This window comes from Pleurodeles waltl, chromosome 7 (assembly GCF_031143425.1).
Source record: "Pleurodeles waltl isolate 20211129_DDA chromosome 7, aPleWal1.hap1.20221129, whole genome shotgun sequence".
Taxonomy (NCBI): domain Eukaryota; kingdom Metazoa; phylum Chordata; class Amphibia; order Caudata; family Salamandridae; genus Pleurodeles; species Pleurodeles waltl.
Window position 1 is genome coordinate 63,892,619 of NC_090446.1, and position 17,203 is coordinate 63,909,821.

Here is a 17,203-nt window from a genome sequence, read left to right on the forward strand (position 1 = left end):
ACACCAAAGTGTTTAGCAATAAGGGGAGTGCAGAAAGAGAACACTAAGGTCTATTGGAATAAAAGGAGTGAAGACAGGGAGCGTTAAGGTGTACAGAAATACAAGGAGTGCTGAAAGAGAACACAAAGGTGTATAGAAATAAGAGAAGTGCAGAAACAGAACAGTATCGTGCAGTTGAATAGGAAGAGTGCAGAAAGAGAACACAGAGGTGTATAGAAATAACAGGAATGCAGAAACAGAACACTATGGTGCAATTGAAAAGGAAGAGTGCAGAAAGAGAACACAAAGGTGTATAGAAATAAGAGAAGTGCAGAAACAGAACAGTATCGTGCAACTGAATAGGAAGAGTGCAGACAGAGAACACAGAGGTGTATAGAAATAACAGGAATGCAGAAACAGAACACTATAGTGCAATTGAATAGGAAGAGTGCAGGAAGAGAACACAAAGGTGTAAAGAAATAAGCAGAGTGCGGAAACAGAACACTATGGTGCAATTGAATAGTAAGAGTGCAGAAAGAGAACACAAATGAGTATAGAAATACGAGGCATGCAGAAACAGAATACTATGGTGCAATGGAATAGGAGGAGTGCAGAAAGAGAACACTAAGGTGTATGGAAATAGGAGGAGTGCAGAAAGATAACACTACAGTACAATAGAATAGGAGGAGTGTTGAAAGATAACACTACAGTACAATAGAATAGGAGGAGTGCAGAAAGATAACACTACAGTACAATAGAATAGGAGGAGTGCAGAAAGATAACACTACAGTACAATGGAATAGGAGGAGTGCAGAAAGATAACACAACAGGACAATGGGATAGGAGGAGTGCAGAAAGACTAGGGTATATAGGACTGGGATAATGCTCTTAAGAATATAAGGGTGTGTAGGAAAGAGAGAAGTGAAGGGGAGCATACTGCTCTATACTGTAGTGAGAGAAACACTGCAAGAACACTGGAGTAGACAGAGGAGGAAGCTTAGTTTGAGTGCAGTGAGGAGAACAGGAGTAGTGCCTGGGTTTATTCATTGATGTCCATCACTTCTTTTTAGAAGCCTCACCAACTGGACTGACAGCTACATCTCTTTAACATTTCAGTTTTACCAAAATTCGAAGTCATTGTCAAGATGCCCAAGTCCCTCACCATTATGGACGAGCAATTGGAAGTGACTGCCTGCGCCAAGTGAGTGCTTCATATTTTTTATACATATGTAAAGGGCCATGAAGTGCTGCTCAAGCCTCCTCCTCCCGTGCGTTTCCTTATTCACCGACTGAATACATTGTAGACTGATGTCAGTAATCTTCGTCCCTGCCAAATGACTGGACTGCACAGGTAATGAGGGTGCTCTCTTCAGATGGACCACACGTAGGATCTTTGGGAGACCTTTGCTTTTTACACCCATGCCATCCACGAACTGTGTCTGAAGAGATCACCATTAGAGGTTAGAAAGCAATTTGATTTCCACACTGCAAGAAGTTGGGTTACTGGGTGAGGGGGCGAAATCCTACTCAAGAAGCAACAGCAATTATTTTCAGGGTGAAACACAAGAAAACCCCAAATTAACCTGTGCTCAACCCTCTGGTAGCCTGGCACAAAAGCAGCCAGGATTACTTAGGGAAAACGTGTAAAGTATTTGTGCAGCACACAAACAGTAATAAAGTGAAAATACAGCACAAGAAGAATCCCACATTAATTTAGAAAAATTGAGTGAATTTTAATAAACTATTTGGCACTAACAAGACAAATATCCAATCTGAAGAACCAGAGATGTGAAGCTCCAAAAATGTAATTTAAGTATTGCACCTAAAAGCACAAAGCACAATTGTGGTTATCTGATCGTGCAAGACTGCGTGAAAGTCACAAGTTCAGGGTGACTTCAATGGACCGCGGGTCAGATATAGTGACAAGGTAAGTTCTGTTGAAAATAAATGCTACCTCCTCAAGTCCAGTACGGAGACTTCAGTTCACAGTGGAAGAGGCTGCGAGGAGTAGAGAGAGTGTTGTGGATGTTCATCACTGTAGCATGAAGAGCAGGCGTGGTGACACAGGACGTCATCACTGTAATGCGAACACCCTGTTGAGCGTCACAGATGGTGGATGCTGGAGATTCGCATTTATGATCATCACGGCTGTCAGTGCTGTAGCGTGAAGTGCAGGTCCTCAAATTGCCAGTTGTCGCAGGTGGTTGCTGTAGCACAAAGATTCCGGTTCACCGGAGCTTTGCTGACCCACTGGTGGTAGCAAAAATCCAAAAACTTCAGGATTTGTCCTTCTCTTTAAGGATGACTTCAACTGTTCAATTAATGCCACACCAAGAATACAGGATATGAGGGACACCTCTTGGGGATCAGGAACTCACTCCAGCAGAGGTCAATAGGGCTCAGGCAGGTCTACTTGCCGGGCCAGGCAGCAGTTCAAGGGGTTTTAAATTACAATTCTTTAGAGACCAAACTCAACTTTCCCCTTTGCTCCCATTTGAAAGTTATCACTTATTGAATGTAATAAGGTTACCTAATGTTATCTAATAGAGAGGTAGACCTCAATAGTGACAAATTCATTTAGAGGTTTTCTCTAACAGGCCATGTAAAAGTCAAAAGTACATGTCCAACTTCCTAAATACACTGCATCCTGCCTTATGGGCTGTTGAAAGCCTACCTTAGGGGTGACATTCAGGGATTAAAAAGGAAAGTTTAGGCCTTACAAAAGGTTTATGTTGCCAAGTCAAAATGGCACTCTAACACTGCATACACAGGATGCAATGGCAGGCCTGGAGTATGTTTTAAAAGGTTGCTTAAGTGGGTGGCACATCCAGTGCTAGAGGCCCACTAGTAGCATTTAATTTACAGGCCCTGTGTGCCTGTAGTACCACTTTAATAGGGACTTACAAGTAAATTAAATGTGATGGTTGGGTGTAAGCCAATTTTGCCATGTTTAAAAGAGAGAGCACAAGAACTTTAGCTCTGGTTAGCTGTGGTAAAGTGTGCAGAGTTTGAAATGCCAACAAAAACGAGTTCAGAAAATAGGAGGGTGTAAGCAAAATGTTTGAGGATGACCTTGCAGAGAGGTTGAAGTCCAACACATACCCATTTTGTCGCTGGCTTCTCTTCAAGGTTTTCTATACTTGAAATGTTGGAAGACTTTCGGTCCCTATACTTATTCAACTCTTACCTCTCAATGGGAAGTACATTTGGAGAGCAGATGGGGAAACTCCCATGGCTGTAGTCTCCTCGCATCAACAAAGGAAGTACCTCCAAGAATTGACAGCAGGTTTTATTCACTACTCTCAGTCTGTCCCTGGACTGTCAATAAGAAGATCACCATGAGGAATGGGTGATCATTCTCCATGCGGTCTTTCTATTTTTGGCTGCCATCTAGATGTGAGAGGAGCTTCAGTTTTTATCCCTGCACACATGTGTTAGCTTTCCTATGACTAGGTATAGGTATTGGCTGCATCACATGGACTCCTCCTGCCCTTTGAGTAATTTACATCTCTCTAGAAGTTTAACTCCGTGCGTTCGCTTACACACTAGCAACTACTCCAGCAGCTTAACAAATTTAGTTTCTAAACAACAAAGATACACCTCCTCACAGATTTGACACCTTCTGACTAGGGTGTGGTGTCCAAGTACTGTGAGCTAGATGTATGAAACTACTTAGCGGCTGCAAACATCACGATTCAGAGTTAGCAATCACAAAGGTTTTTAGCTATGTGCAAAATGCATTTTGGAGTTAGACTGTAATATGGATTTGCTATATGAGCAAAATGCATTTTAGGAGTTAGACTGTAATATGGATTTGCTACACGGAAGGTGTGTGCTTTGGCACTTAGTTGTTACCAGATTTATTAATGGTTTCCAACCATATTTCTAGTCACAAACCACTGACTGAAACGTTACAGACTTTCAAGTTGGGGTGGTAACTGATTAAAAAAGCAGGGTTCCTGTTGGACCCCTTTCTCTTTCTGAAATAAGATAACAATTTCAGGGGAATATTCTGTGGATCAGGGGACTACTACCAACTCCTATTGAAATTATTGCAAAAAAAAAAAATCTTTTTTATTATCAGCTGTGTTTACTTTATGAAAATGTCATTGCTTTAAACAAAAGTTTTTTTTTTTTAAAAGCAATCACAGGCATGACGGTCTGCTGAGCCTTGCAAGCAACCACCCTTGTCATTGTGATCAATCAGAGCAAGTCTCAATTTGTGACCTACCTAATGAATATGAATTAAATAGATTGGGCTGCAACCCATTCTGATTCCTTATGCAAGATTCTGTCACAAAAACTAGAGTTGCAAATTGTGACCACTTCTGGAGACCAGAAAGTTATTACATCTGGCCCTTTACATCTTGCCCAAAGCTTATCCTTGGTGTAGTTTGTTCACACACACAAAGCAGGACACCAGGCTAGTAGCTCTGTTCATTAAGTACTTGCAGTAGATGTCATTCCTAGTCTCATGCTGTCTGCAGCCTATTGGCATGGCTGAAGTAAGCACCACACTAGGCTCGCAGGGGAATGTTGTGTGAGTATTTTTGAGTGTCATGACTCAGGGCTGCCTGAAGTTGCATAGTGTTTTTTTTCTCAGCCTTCATTCTCTGGAAACGTTTGCAATTTCACTGGGTGTCAAAGGTTTATCTACTATCCACTGATGCGTAAAAATTATGACTTTCACAAGGTAAACTTGCAGAGAAATATTCTGCATGAATTTCCAACTGTGCAGAGGAGCTGCACAAAAGGTGTCTCTGCAGATAAAAAAACTCCTGTCTACATTCTCCATCTTGGCTGGAGTTGATTGGAGTGACACATCTTGGCACATGATGATGATTATTTCACAATGCACAGAAAAAAACTTTGCATGGGCGTAGGAGAACTTAAACTGTACAACTTTGCAAACTGAACAAATGGGGTAAACAGGAAACTTTACAAAACTTTGCCAGTGTAAAAATAACTTTACATGGATGCAGAATCTATTGTAAGCCAAATACTCCATTTTACGTGCAACATACATTTATTGACAAAGGGCTGGAGCTGAAGGGTGTGGACTTTCGTTGAAATTTCATGAGCGGTGCACTTTCTGAATGGTCACAGACCATTAACTGCCTACGAGGTTCATGGGTTATTCGTGGTGTGTGTTATAACAGTCTTACACATAGTGCAACACACAATGCAACACTGTACAACTCACTGGTGCTCACAATGGTGGCATGCCTGTAATACGCACAGATGGATGCCAAATGTTGCACTCATCATTCCTTGAATTGAAGATGCAGTTAGGGTGGGCAGAACACATTGAATTTCACTCCTCGGAATTTAGCAGAATTACATAAAAACTCTGCGTGATACTGTGTGCTCTCATCAATGGACAGAAAAAATGCAGTTCTTGCAGCGACTTATCACCGGTAGCACATTCTGCACTGAATATTCATAGCAACATGTAATGCACAAGAGTGTGCAGCCATTCGGGTTGATTTTGCTGAAGGCCTCCTAGTGACTTCATGCTGGGGGATGCCGAATCTTGCTTGCACTTGCCAGCTCACTAGCTGGAGCCTCAAATTGGTCTTGTAGTCCTCGCATTCCTCAAGCAGTAGAAAAATTCCGCCACACACCGTTTGTGGAATTTGCCCAGAAGTCTGTGTTAAAAGAATATTGCAGAGTCATCCAAATTCCTCAGGTTCCGCGAGTGAAATTAAAAATTCCGCCCGGACCTAGTTTCAGCGCCTTGGATACAATGTAATGGTGAGGATTTATAAAGATATTTCATTGCAAAACAGATGTAAGTAATTGATGTTGCTAACATGTAACTGATTAGCGGATGTTAAGCTGAGCTGCTAAGAATGGCTTAGTGGACTAATGTACCCACTCTAGGGGCCTGTGTTTCACCGGTTCAAATCCGGGCAAGTCCACTCAGCCTTTCATTCTTCGCCGGTCAGTAAAATGAGTACCACTGAGTTGAGTAGCAATAAACATCTGTTATTGAGGGCCAAGATACCCTTCTGGGTGAACATACGCTTTACACGTACACTTCATGTTATGTCAATAAAACACACTGTCAAATGTCATAAGAGAATTGAAACGATGCTCAAAAAATGCTGCAAAACCTATGATGTTCTAAGAATAATGTGTTCTTACATTATGCTTCAGACTGCACCTCTGACATTATCAAAGCACTTCAATCCATGTTTTCTATTTTCTTCTCCCCTCTTCCACAAACAGTGATCACAGACAGTCTCCAGGCAGTCTGGGTTTAAAAAATGTAAACAGGAAGTCTCTAAAATTACTACAGCTAGTGTAGGTTAAGCTGGGCCCTCTTCCATCTTTGGAATCCGGTTCGGTTCACTAAACCTGCTGAATTGCTGCTAGTTATGCCCCTGCCCACTTTATGATACTATGGGGCATATTTATGAGCCCCTAGCGCCACCTTGCACCACATTATCATCAATATTTTTTACGCTATTATGGCCCAGCGAGAGTGGCACAATGCATGCACTGCGCCACTTTGTAACCATTTGTGCAACATTATGCCTGCACCTGCCTGTTAGGTGGGCCAAAAAAATGGTGCAAGGAAATCTGTGAGGTTTCCTTGTGCCATTTTTTTCGGCACTTTTAACGCCTGCTCAGAACAGGCGTTAAAAGGGGGCTTTCACTATTTAGAATGGGCCCTTATGTACTCTACAGGAGTAGCGCCAAAATGTTGGTGCTATTCCTGCAGAGTACATCAATAGCGTAAAAAAAAATGACGATATTGCCACCTACTCTGCGCCATGGTGCACCATACTTTAAATATGGCGCACTCATGGTGGTGGTAGGAGGGTGCAAAGGGGGGCAGGGAAAGTGGTGCTACACTCAGTGCAGCGCCACTTTCCATAAATCTGCCCCTCAGTTTATTGACCTCAGAAGAATGAAAAGGCCAAGTCTGCTTTGCCATGACTCAAACTCATGCCCTTCAGAGCTCTGCATTTGTCAGTGTTTAGCTCACTGAGCTGTCCAACCGATATATTATAATCTTGACACTGCCGCTGCGCTGCTCCTGACCAAGAGGATATAAAAAATTACAGTATTGATGGCGTCACTGTTGGCATCACTAATTTCATCAACGCTAACGTCACTGGGGAATTGAAACACCATTCATGACAACCATGCCTGCTCCATTCAGATCTCCTATACGCAGGGTGTGTATTTCACTCCTGGTCCCTACTCCCACGTCAGTACTCCCTCATTGTCGTCACTTCCTTAGTCTTGTTTGCAAGACTCCTGTACTCTGAGCATCTAACACACCAGAACTCAGCCCCAATTACTATATGTACCACTAGCCAGGTATAGGGTTTTATATTTCATATCCAAAGTTACAGAGTGGCCACAAGGCAGCAGGGTTCCTCTTTACAAAATATTTTTAAAAAATAGCTAAGAATATACTTAACTGAACTTTCCAATATCTTGACAGACTGCGTCACTCTTGTACTCATCAAAAGAAAATGCATCCCCTTTCTCCAGTTATCTTCAGCATTCACGGCCTCTCAAACAGTCAGGACTGCTATCTTTTAAGGGGCTATCTGGGGAAAATGTCAGTGTTTTTATTCTTGGCAGTCTGTGTAACTGAACAAAGAGTGGGTGACTCGGTGAGTGAGTCGGTTGAAAGCTGGGAGGATGAATGGGTGAGTCTGTGCCTGAGTGCCTGGAGAGTGGAGAGTTGGGGGGTGGAGTTGGTTTAGTATTACAGTGTTAATAAAAGCAAAACAAACATAAGCAAAACCAGCAAATGTTTCTATAATATGTTAGTGTCTGCAAACATAAGCATGTGCAAGCACATGTCTGTGCTTGCTCTTTTCAGCCCACAATACCAGATGAGTTTGGCAATGCTTGTCTGAAAAAATCTTTCTACGAAAGAGGGGACCCTAGGAAAGAAGCAACCAATCCATATTATTTTGGTGTTTCTTGTAATGACATGATGTCTACCAAGGCTAAAGCTTTATGTAGCCAGACCTAAAAAGGAGGGGGTTGTTACTTGCTGTTTATTTCCAACTGTGCCTCTGCATCTTTAATCCTATTTTGTGTGTGCTGCTCTTTGTGGTAGGTATACCTATGGGAAGCCAGTACCTGGGACCCTGAAAGTGAGTGTCTGCCGGAAGTACCGCCAGAGCTACAGCAACTGTTATGGCAAGGAGTCAGAAGCTGTGTGTGAAGAGTTCTCGCGAGAGGTGAGTAAGACTGCAAATGGAAGGGTGGCCCCCAGTAACTTATGCCACTTCTGAAAATAGACAACCTTAATTACTAAAGTTTGGATGTCATTCTCTTTTTGGATGTATAAATTCTTCCATTCTTACAACATTTGGAGTACCTAATGACCATCACAACAAAATGGTGGTCAAAGTGTTGACGACAAGCTAGACGCAATGGCCGACCATTTATTGAGTCTGTGAACAAAGCAATGGGGGAGCGGGAGGAGAGAGTAGCCAATGGGAACTATTGCAGTCCCAGTCTGCAGAACAAGGTCAGAGAAGGACTCAGAAAAATTCGTTCAAACGATTAAACATGACTATGAACTACAAGGACACAGCAAAAAGGCAAGTACCCAAATGTAATAAAGAAAATTAAGGAAACACACATGATAAATAAAAGAATGGCAACTCACTTCAGAATAAGGTGACAAATTCATATTTGTGATGCTGTACTTTGAATAATCTGTATACAAAGCAAGACTCATTTGATGTGAGGCAGCACACTCTTTTTGCACTGTAAGTCAACTTAAAGGGTGGGACCATTACAAAGGTTATCCATCTTTTCAACAGCTACTACATGTATGTCTACTCCTTGAGCTAAACTGTTGTTGTGCAGCAGTTGTTTCCCCCTTCTGGCAAACTGTCTGGATCTTTGAGGGCCTCCAGCTAGTCAATATGGGTGTCAGGATATGAATAGATCCCTAAGTTTACCTTTACGTGCATTTCCGTTCGATAGTACCCGTGGTAAATAAACACTTATTCGAAGAGATGGTTATTAATCGATATCCTTGTTGGACCAGATTGTGAAACTATAGTGGAGAAACTTTCCAGCCTTGGTGTGAACTGTGGCTGAGTTCCCACAAAGTTAAAACAGTGTGGCCTAGAAGTCAACAGTGATTCCTTTGATGAATCCTGAGTTCACTCTTGGTAGATTTGCACACACATTAAGGACTTCCTCTGAGAATATATATGTGGTGTGAACATCAGAACATAAAGCAATATTAAAATTAAGAATTAAATATGTTAAAAGTTCCATACCAGTTTAGATTAAAAAAATAAACTTTAATGACTGAAAGGACATGGAATCAACAAAAATTAGTAACAATGGTCCGGAGTTAACAAGTTATCAAAAAATATTAATCAGCATTGATAGCAATTTATAAAATAGGCATCTGTTAATAGAATTCTATTATTATTAAAAATATTAAAATATTATTAATACCAGCTTGCACTTCTCTTACCTCATCCTGTTTTTTGAAGGAGGGATGATAGGGGTGACCTTCCTGAGTTTCTCACTGCTGTCCACAGGAGCATCTGGATGGACAAAGAAGGGACACTTAAGTAATGGTGCCAAAAAGAAGATATTGGGCAAGAAGATAGAGCCAAAGAAATAAAAGATAGTACATAAAAGAACAAACCATAAAACACCTGTAAATGCCAAAAGAGTAAATAAAAATATACTCCAAAAACAAAGAACGAGAACACCAAAAATGCTAAATGTCTCCTGATACGAAGAAACAAATGACCATTGTGCAGGGAGGTGATCAGCATTATGAAGATGTAATCCTCAAATTATTTCAATGCAACTACGTGTTCCCTGGTAGAACATTACTACCACTTCTATTATGAGATAGGAATAGTACTTCCTGTTTCAAAAAGTCCTTTCAGTATAGACCTCTGATCACCAGGTGTCCTTACTGTGAGTTATTCAGATACATTATGCTTCCTACTACTCCACCGAGTTTCCCAAAAACCAGAGGACAGAAAAAGTATGGAGCTTCCTCTGAAAAAAAGTGTAAGTGTGGTGTGTTTTCTCTAATATTAGGGCAGAGCGTGCCTTGCAAGAGTGTGCACTGTTCCGTTCCCCACATAGGAACCATAAAAGACACCCAGGTTGTGGCTGAAAGAAACCATAACCTAAAATATGCTGGCAAGTGTCCAGTGCAACATCACAACCCTTTTCTTCCAGTGTGATAAACTTTGGTGGAGCCCCTAAGCTGCAATATTGAACAACAGTGCAAGTGTCAACAGAAGAGTGGGTGTGAGATACAACAAATATTAATAATCGAAAAAGAAAATAATGAAAACTAAAAAGACATCAACCGCCCATTGAGCGAAGTTGGGTAGCAGCTAGCCTCAATCAAAAGTCTTACCTTCTGACTTTGCGACTTCTATGGAAGTGAATTCTGTTAGCCTGGCAAAGTGGGATACCTCAGTTGAGATGAACTCCAGGAGGCTGTGTATGCTGGTTCTAAGATTCTGCTAACGGGCTGAGCCTTGCTGCAAAAACACTAAGTGGAGCAAACCTGAAACTCCTGCCATCTAACACTACATATTTGGCAAGGTACCAGTGTACTTTTTCCCTGTCTTCCAGAGATGAAAACGTTTTTGAAGATCAGTGTTAGACCTGTCAGCCTTAAAGCGGCCTTCCCCCAAACCTTTTGCCTTCATCCTCCCATTTTTGTTGATTGTGTTTTTGTTGTCCTTTCAACTCTGTGCAATTTATCGCTGCTGACTAGTGCTAAAGTGCTCAATGCAGTCTCTTCCGGCTGCTTCCTCATTCTTCACATGCTCCTTAAGATCTTCAAATGGCTCCCCGTCACCACCAGGTGAATTATCACTCACACCCTAGTCACCAGCTGGCAGGACTAGGCCAACGCACTCTACACAGGGAATCATCACTCACCTCTTGAAGAGGCTACAGACCATACAAAATTCAGAGGGCAGACTCATTCTTGACCTCCCCAAATGGACCCACACCACCCCCCACCTCAAGAAGCTCCACTGGCTCCCTATTCAGAAGAAATGTCAATTCAAGTTGCTGAGTCATACTCACAATGCCCTCCACAATCAAGGACCAGCATACGTCAACCACCGTCTGAACTTCTACCAGCCATCCAGACACCTGCGCTCCTCTTCCCTCTCCCTCGCACATACCCCCACCCACCGAAGCAACAGTGGAGGATGCTCCTTTTCCTATCTTTCAATGATATCTTGGAACAACCTTCCCCTTCCCCCACGGTCCTCATCCTCTCTTCTGGAATTCAGGAAAGCAATCAAGACCTGGCTGTTCAACAGAACTCCTCAGCAGCTATGTTATCAGTGTCTAGATACCCTAACGGTGATTAGCCATGCTCTACAAATCCTGATTGATGGATTGATTGATTGTTTGATGGTCAAATTGGTTTACACCCAATTGACATATTTCATTTATTTGAAAATCCCTAGTACAATGGTACCACCTGTACATCAGTCCTGTAAATTAAATGATACTAGTAGGCCTGCAGCACTCCTTGCCCCACCCAATTAAGTGGCCTCTTAAACATCTCAGGCTTGCCATTGTGGCTTGTCTTTGAAGTTTTAAACTGCTATTTTGAACTGGGAAACTAAATCTTTTCCCAAAGGGTAAACCTTTCTTTTTAACACATGTAAATAATCCCTAAATTTGGCCCTACACATCCCAGAGAGCACAATGTAGTGTATTTAAAAAGGGGAGGCATGTACTTGTAAGTTGTAAATGTGTTTGGAGTGAAAAACGATTAAATTCATTTTTCAGTACTGCAAGTCCTACCACTCCCATAGCATAACATTGTGTTAACTTAGTACACCTAATAAGTGATAACGTTCAGTTGGGAGCAGGTAGATATGTTGAGTTTGTGTATAAAGATTTGTAATTTGAAACCCCCTTTAATGATAAAGTCATAAGCATAAAGTGATAAAGCATAGAGTGAAGAAATCCGTACTTTTAGATGATGAGGCCCTTGAAAGAGTCCCGGAATTCAACTATTTGGGAATCATATTAGATAATTCCCATAAATGATCCTGCCAATTGTTAAGGTGCACCATGTTCTTCCGACAAAAGGTAAGGGGAATCCTAAGATTTGCCAGAAGAGCATCCAACTTTCCCATCACACCAGTGTTCGAAATATACAAACGTCAAGCCAGAGGGGGAGCTCTGTATGGCGCTGAGTTGTGGGGTTACGACAAACTGGATGACATTGAAAAAGTAGAAAACAACTTTTTAAAAGTTTTACTAAAGATCCCGCAGAGCTCACCAACTCTTCCTATCCGTCTGGATCTGAGACTGTTATCTATTGCAGATATTGCCACCCTTCTGCTGCTGCAGTACTGGATCAGGGTTTTGGCCACAGAAGAATTAGAACCATATAGTGTATAGCTTAGATGGCTGTTGGAGGGTCCGCATGTTGAAACAATTGCGTGGTGTGGTTATGTAAAGGACAGTTTTACTAAATTAGGCTTGGGTTCCTATTGGTCAGACCCCTTACACCTTCCCAAAAATGCTTTGCAGAGTCTAAAGGATGCATACTGGGCCTGCATGCAAATGGTGGAATTAGCATCTGTATCATCGGGTATCTTGGTGGACAGTTTTTTATAATCGAGTGTTTCTATGGATCAGAACACTATTTCGATACTATTTCATAGCCTTTAGCATGTGCACTTTATATTAGATTTAGAACTGTATCTAGAAACAAAATCGCAGTTTCATGAATTTTCGCCCCAATGGATGTATGACCCAAGAGAACACCAACCCTATTTTATTCTTCTGTCCTGCATACAAGAAACAGAGGGCTTGTTGGATTAGATTTCTCTGTAAATTGCTGGTAAGTTAGCGATCGTCATTCATTTTAGAATTTGTAAAACTAGCAGCCATGGTGTTGTTGTGTGTGCTGTATCACATTTTTTAACAGCAATATGGCATATTGGTTCAAAGTCCCTAAGTACCCAGGAAATATTCTAAAACCATAGGGCCCAAAATAAATTCTGGAGCACACGTGTTTATTGTATATTTTGATGTATTGTAGATATCTTTATATTTTATCAAGGTTTTAATCCCATAAGAAGTGGGAGGACGAATATTATTATATTTTAGTTCTGTTGGCTTTCTCTTTTTTATTTTAATTGTACCTTTTATGATTCAAATGAATCAAAGTAAATATTATGATGATATTGAAAAGTCAGCTTTTAAGCAACAATTGTGAAAATGCTACTTTTAGAAAGTTACTTAATTGGGGGTGTTGGGCCTATTTACTCAGCAAAATTGGGTCTCTTGAAAATGAAACAACAATAGATACCTATGCTGATAATTTTTATGTCCACCCAGTTTTTGACCTATATTTTTTGTAAACAACACATTTATTCACTTTCCATTTTCTTAGGGCAAACACTGCACTGTTAACAATATTGTAAGCCCACAAATTCAAGAAACAAAGGCCATAAATCATATATCATAAATCTAAACAGTACTATAAACACACTTATATTATACCAGTCATTAATTCAAGAAATGAATGGAGTAGTCTTAGTCTGCTCTATTTTTAAGCACACTCCTTATTTATACACATCTAGAGGCGTTGCACCACCATTTTATTTGGATGGAGCAAAGCATCCAATGTTCCTTTTTGGAGTGTCTTTGGTTATTAATTGTTGCCAACTCCCTCGTGCAACACGGTCAACACATTTCAAATTCTCCTTATTATGGGTTATCCTCAGGACCAAGACAGGTTTCTAGACAGAAGCTGGTGTTGAACTACAAAGAAAATAGGAAAAACATTTTTGTAAACTACGTTACTTAAAAAAGAAGGAGCTATGTGTTAGCTTTGCCATTTAATTTTTGCCATTTACCTCTACATTTTCCCTCTTTAAAGGGATGTTATGTCCAAGGATTGCATCGAGTACTTGAAGCCATCCATGGGGTTTTTACCTTCATTTCTTTACCTTAGTTTTGAATTTGAGTTTAGCCGACACCGTTCTTTTCATGAGGAGAATGAGAGAAAAAAATGATGAATTAATAACCAGCATAGGTATCTGTTGTTGTTTGACTTCTCAAAAGTTTTGCATTTTCTTTCCCTAACTATTTGGTGCCTGCAGCTTGTATCCAGGGTCACATGACTAGGTGTAGCTGGTAGTTGGTCTTTGTGTACTTCTCCCAGAGAGTGAGACAGAGGAGAAATAGGTGTTGGCATGGTGAGCCATTTCTGACTTGAAGGGGGGGGTGTCACTTACCACACTTGCACATCACAAAGACTCTGCCTAAGCACACTCACAAAGGGTTTCATGCTAGTCTTTTGTGCCCCTAGACAAGCTGGGGCCAGGGAAGGGAGGCAGTAACTTCCTTTCACCTCTGTAGTTGGAGGACTGTAGAAGCTTCTCCCACTTCAAAGCTGGCTGCAGGTATAAGTAGTCGACTTTCAGATCCAACTTATCAGTACAGTTCCAGGCCTTTGGGAAACTCAGAAGAAGGATTCCTGTGCTGCCCTGCTCCAAGAAGGACTGCTCTGCTGCCCTGCTGCCCGGGTGCCCTGCTGCCTGAGTGGGAAGGAATGAATGGCATCTAGAACTCAGGACCACCAGAATGACTCCAAAGGACTAGTTAGCTGACTTCCTGACAAGGACAGAACCTAAACCAACAGAGCCCTAACTAGGGCGAAACCGGTCCTATGTTGCTTGTGTTCTGGTTCAGAGAGGACCTGGCTTGTCAGTTTGGGCTGGGTGGTTCCTATGGGGGGGGCAGGATCAAGACTGATTTGCATATAGCTGGGTCCAAACTGAGGTGGCACTTTGGGTGAAAAATTATGGATTGGGATGCAGCTCCAATTGATTGCCAGGGGCTGATATTAATTCAAGCATTCCATCCATCAACCTTGTGGGTTTTGCAGATAAGCACGGTTGGCGCATTGTGCTTTTGAGCACTACTTTACCTAAGTCTTTTAAATTGCATATCTCTGGTTCTACTAATTGATGCAAAAAATGTAAACATTTTACTATATTTTTCTAAATTGGTTTGCAATTTTTCTTAAGTCATGTTTTCACTTGATTGCAGTTTGCGTGCTGTGTAACAACTTTACACATTGCCTCTAAGTTCATTTTGACTGCTTTTGTGCCAAACTAGCAGAGGGTTAAGCACAGGTAAATTTTGTAACTTTAGGCATTCACCCTAAAAAGGGATTGTGGCTGTTGCTTGAAGGGGGCTCACACCCCTGCAATCAACACCTCAATTTTGCACAGTCAAATTTTCAGAACTTGCAGGACAAATCTTCTGTAACTTCAGTATTGCTGCTCCAAGTACACTGAAATCTTTAGAGACTGCTCCTTGGAAACCAGACCAAGGATTTAAGTGGGGAGAAAGATATTTCCTTCACTCCAACCAGCAGCCAGAAGTCTTATTCCAACTAGACCTCTTCGTCCTATTTTAAAAAACAAATCACATCAACCCCTTTCTCTGGCGCTAAAAAGATCTGGTCTACTGATCTTGAAAGTAGCTTTCATAATATAACATTTGAACAGATGGAGGATTATCTTAGTCTTTTCTTAGGTAGACGGGCATCCTCCTTCAGGCAGTATTTTTGTTGTCTTCTCTGGTCCAGAAGCATGCTAATGTCATTTCTGTGATATAAAGAATTTAGGGCCAGATATAGCAAGATAGCAAATTGCGACTTGCAAATTGCAAGTCCGTGCGACTCGCAAATTGCAAGTCACAATTTGCTATGCGGTACGGTGTCTCAGACACTGACTGCGACTCGCTATGGGGTCGCAATAACCCACCTCATCAATATTCATGAGGTGGGTCGCAAATTACAGCCCATAGCGAGTATAGGCACTCGCAAACATGGAGGCCTGCTGACGTCAGCAGACCTCCATGTTCGTGACTGCTTTTAAATAAAGCAGTTTTTTTTTTTAAGTGTAGCCCGTTTTCCTTCAAGGAAAACGAGCTGCACTTAAAAAAAAAAACGAAACCTTTAGTTTCAGTATTTTTTCAGGGCAGGGAGTGGTCCCTTGGACCAGTCCCTGCCCTGAAAAAATATTTTTGGGTCCAGTCACAAAGTGGAAGGGGTCCCTTGGGGACCCCTTCCAATTTGCGAGTGGGTTACCATCCACTTGAAGTGGATGGTAACTGCGATGCCATTTGCGACCGCGTACGCGGTCGCAAATGGTATTGCATACCACTCAGACTCGCAAATAGGAAGGGAACACTGCTTCCTATTTGCAAGTCTGAAATGCATTTTGCGAGTCGGTAACGACTCGCAAATTGCATTTCTGCATTGGGAAACGCGTTTAGCGAGTCGCAAACGGCAATTTTTGCCGTTTGCGACTCGCTAAACGTTTCCTACATCTGGCCCTTAGAACTGTAACTAAGGGGGCATTGCCATCAGACTTTCATTTCACATTAGAAATGAAAACTGAACTGTAGCGAAGGCAAAAGATCCTTGAATATTGACTGGCTTTATGTGTGTTTTATGAAAAATAAAGATGAAATTGTAAGGGAGGCTTCATAGCCATGGGTTTCTGCTTACAAAATTAGAAGGATTGCATGACTGTACTAAGGCCTTCTCTATCAACCACTTAAAAAAAGAAAGACAAATATGCAGCCCTTGCAGTACTGATGAGCAGCAATGGGAGATTTAATGAACAAACCACATGGGGATGGGGTGGGGGAGAGCAACTAGGTGGAGGGGCGGCAGGAAAGAATAACAAGGCCCACTAAGAGCAAAGACAGTGGTGGCTGTGTAAAACAGATCCTTATGCCTTTGAATACAAGCATTTTACTAGAGATGGAAGGATACACTGATTAGCCAACAACATGATGTGAGAGTGATGAGCCAAGATGTGCATGTCAAAGATTCTAGCCAACGGCTAAAAAAAGTGGGCCCAAAAAAGCCATTGGTCAAAGTAGGTGAACCCAAAGCCAACTCCATATATATTGTCATCAATAGGTCAAGTGGACAGCTGTGCCAGTAGACGTGGTCTTTGAATAGTCAATGCTCTCAGAGTTTACAACTTACAGGCACACGCAAAAAAACATGCACACCAAACTCACAGGCACAACACAAAAAACTCATACAAGCACTCATTTGTGCAGACCAACACACATGCAGGGAGAGATGCACTCCCATGTCCAATAATAGATTCACGATGGTATGGCTTGAGTGACGCAAGTGAGCTGGTGTTTGCATGGATATCTGTAGGTGCCT

The 17,203-nt window shown here is 41.6% G+C and overlaps 1 protein-coding gene across 1 annotated transcript in view; it reads left to right on the plus strand.

The window, feature by feature from the left end:
- Positions 1 to 17,203, plus strand: part of LOC138303635 (alpha-2-macroglobulin-like) — a 168,610-nt gene that overhangs the window by 54,856 nt on the left and 96,551 nt on the right. Inside the window, exons 7-8 of the mRNA XM_069242932.1 lie at positions 1,096 to 1,180; positions 8,069 to 8,192. Coding sequence (XP_069099033.1) covers positions 1,096 to 1,180; positions 8,069 to 8,192 — 209 coding nt within the window. The remainder of the gene's footprint in view (positions 1 to 1,095; positions 1,181 to 8,068; positions 8,193 to 17,203) is intronic.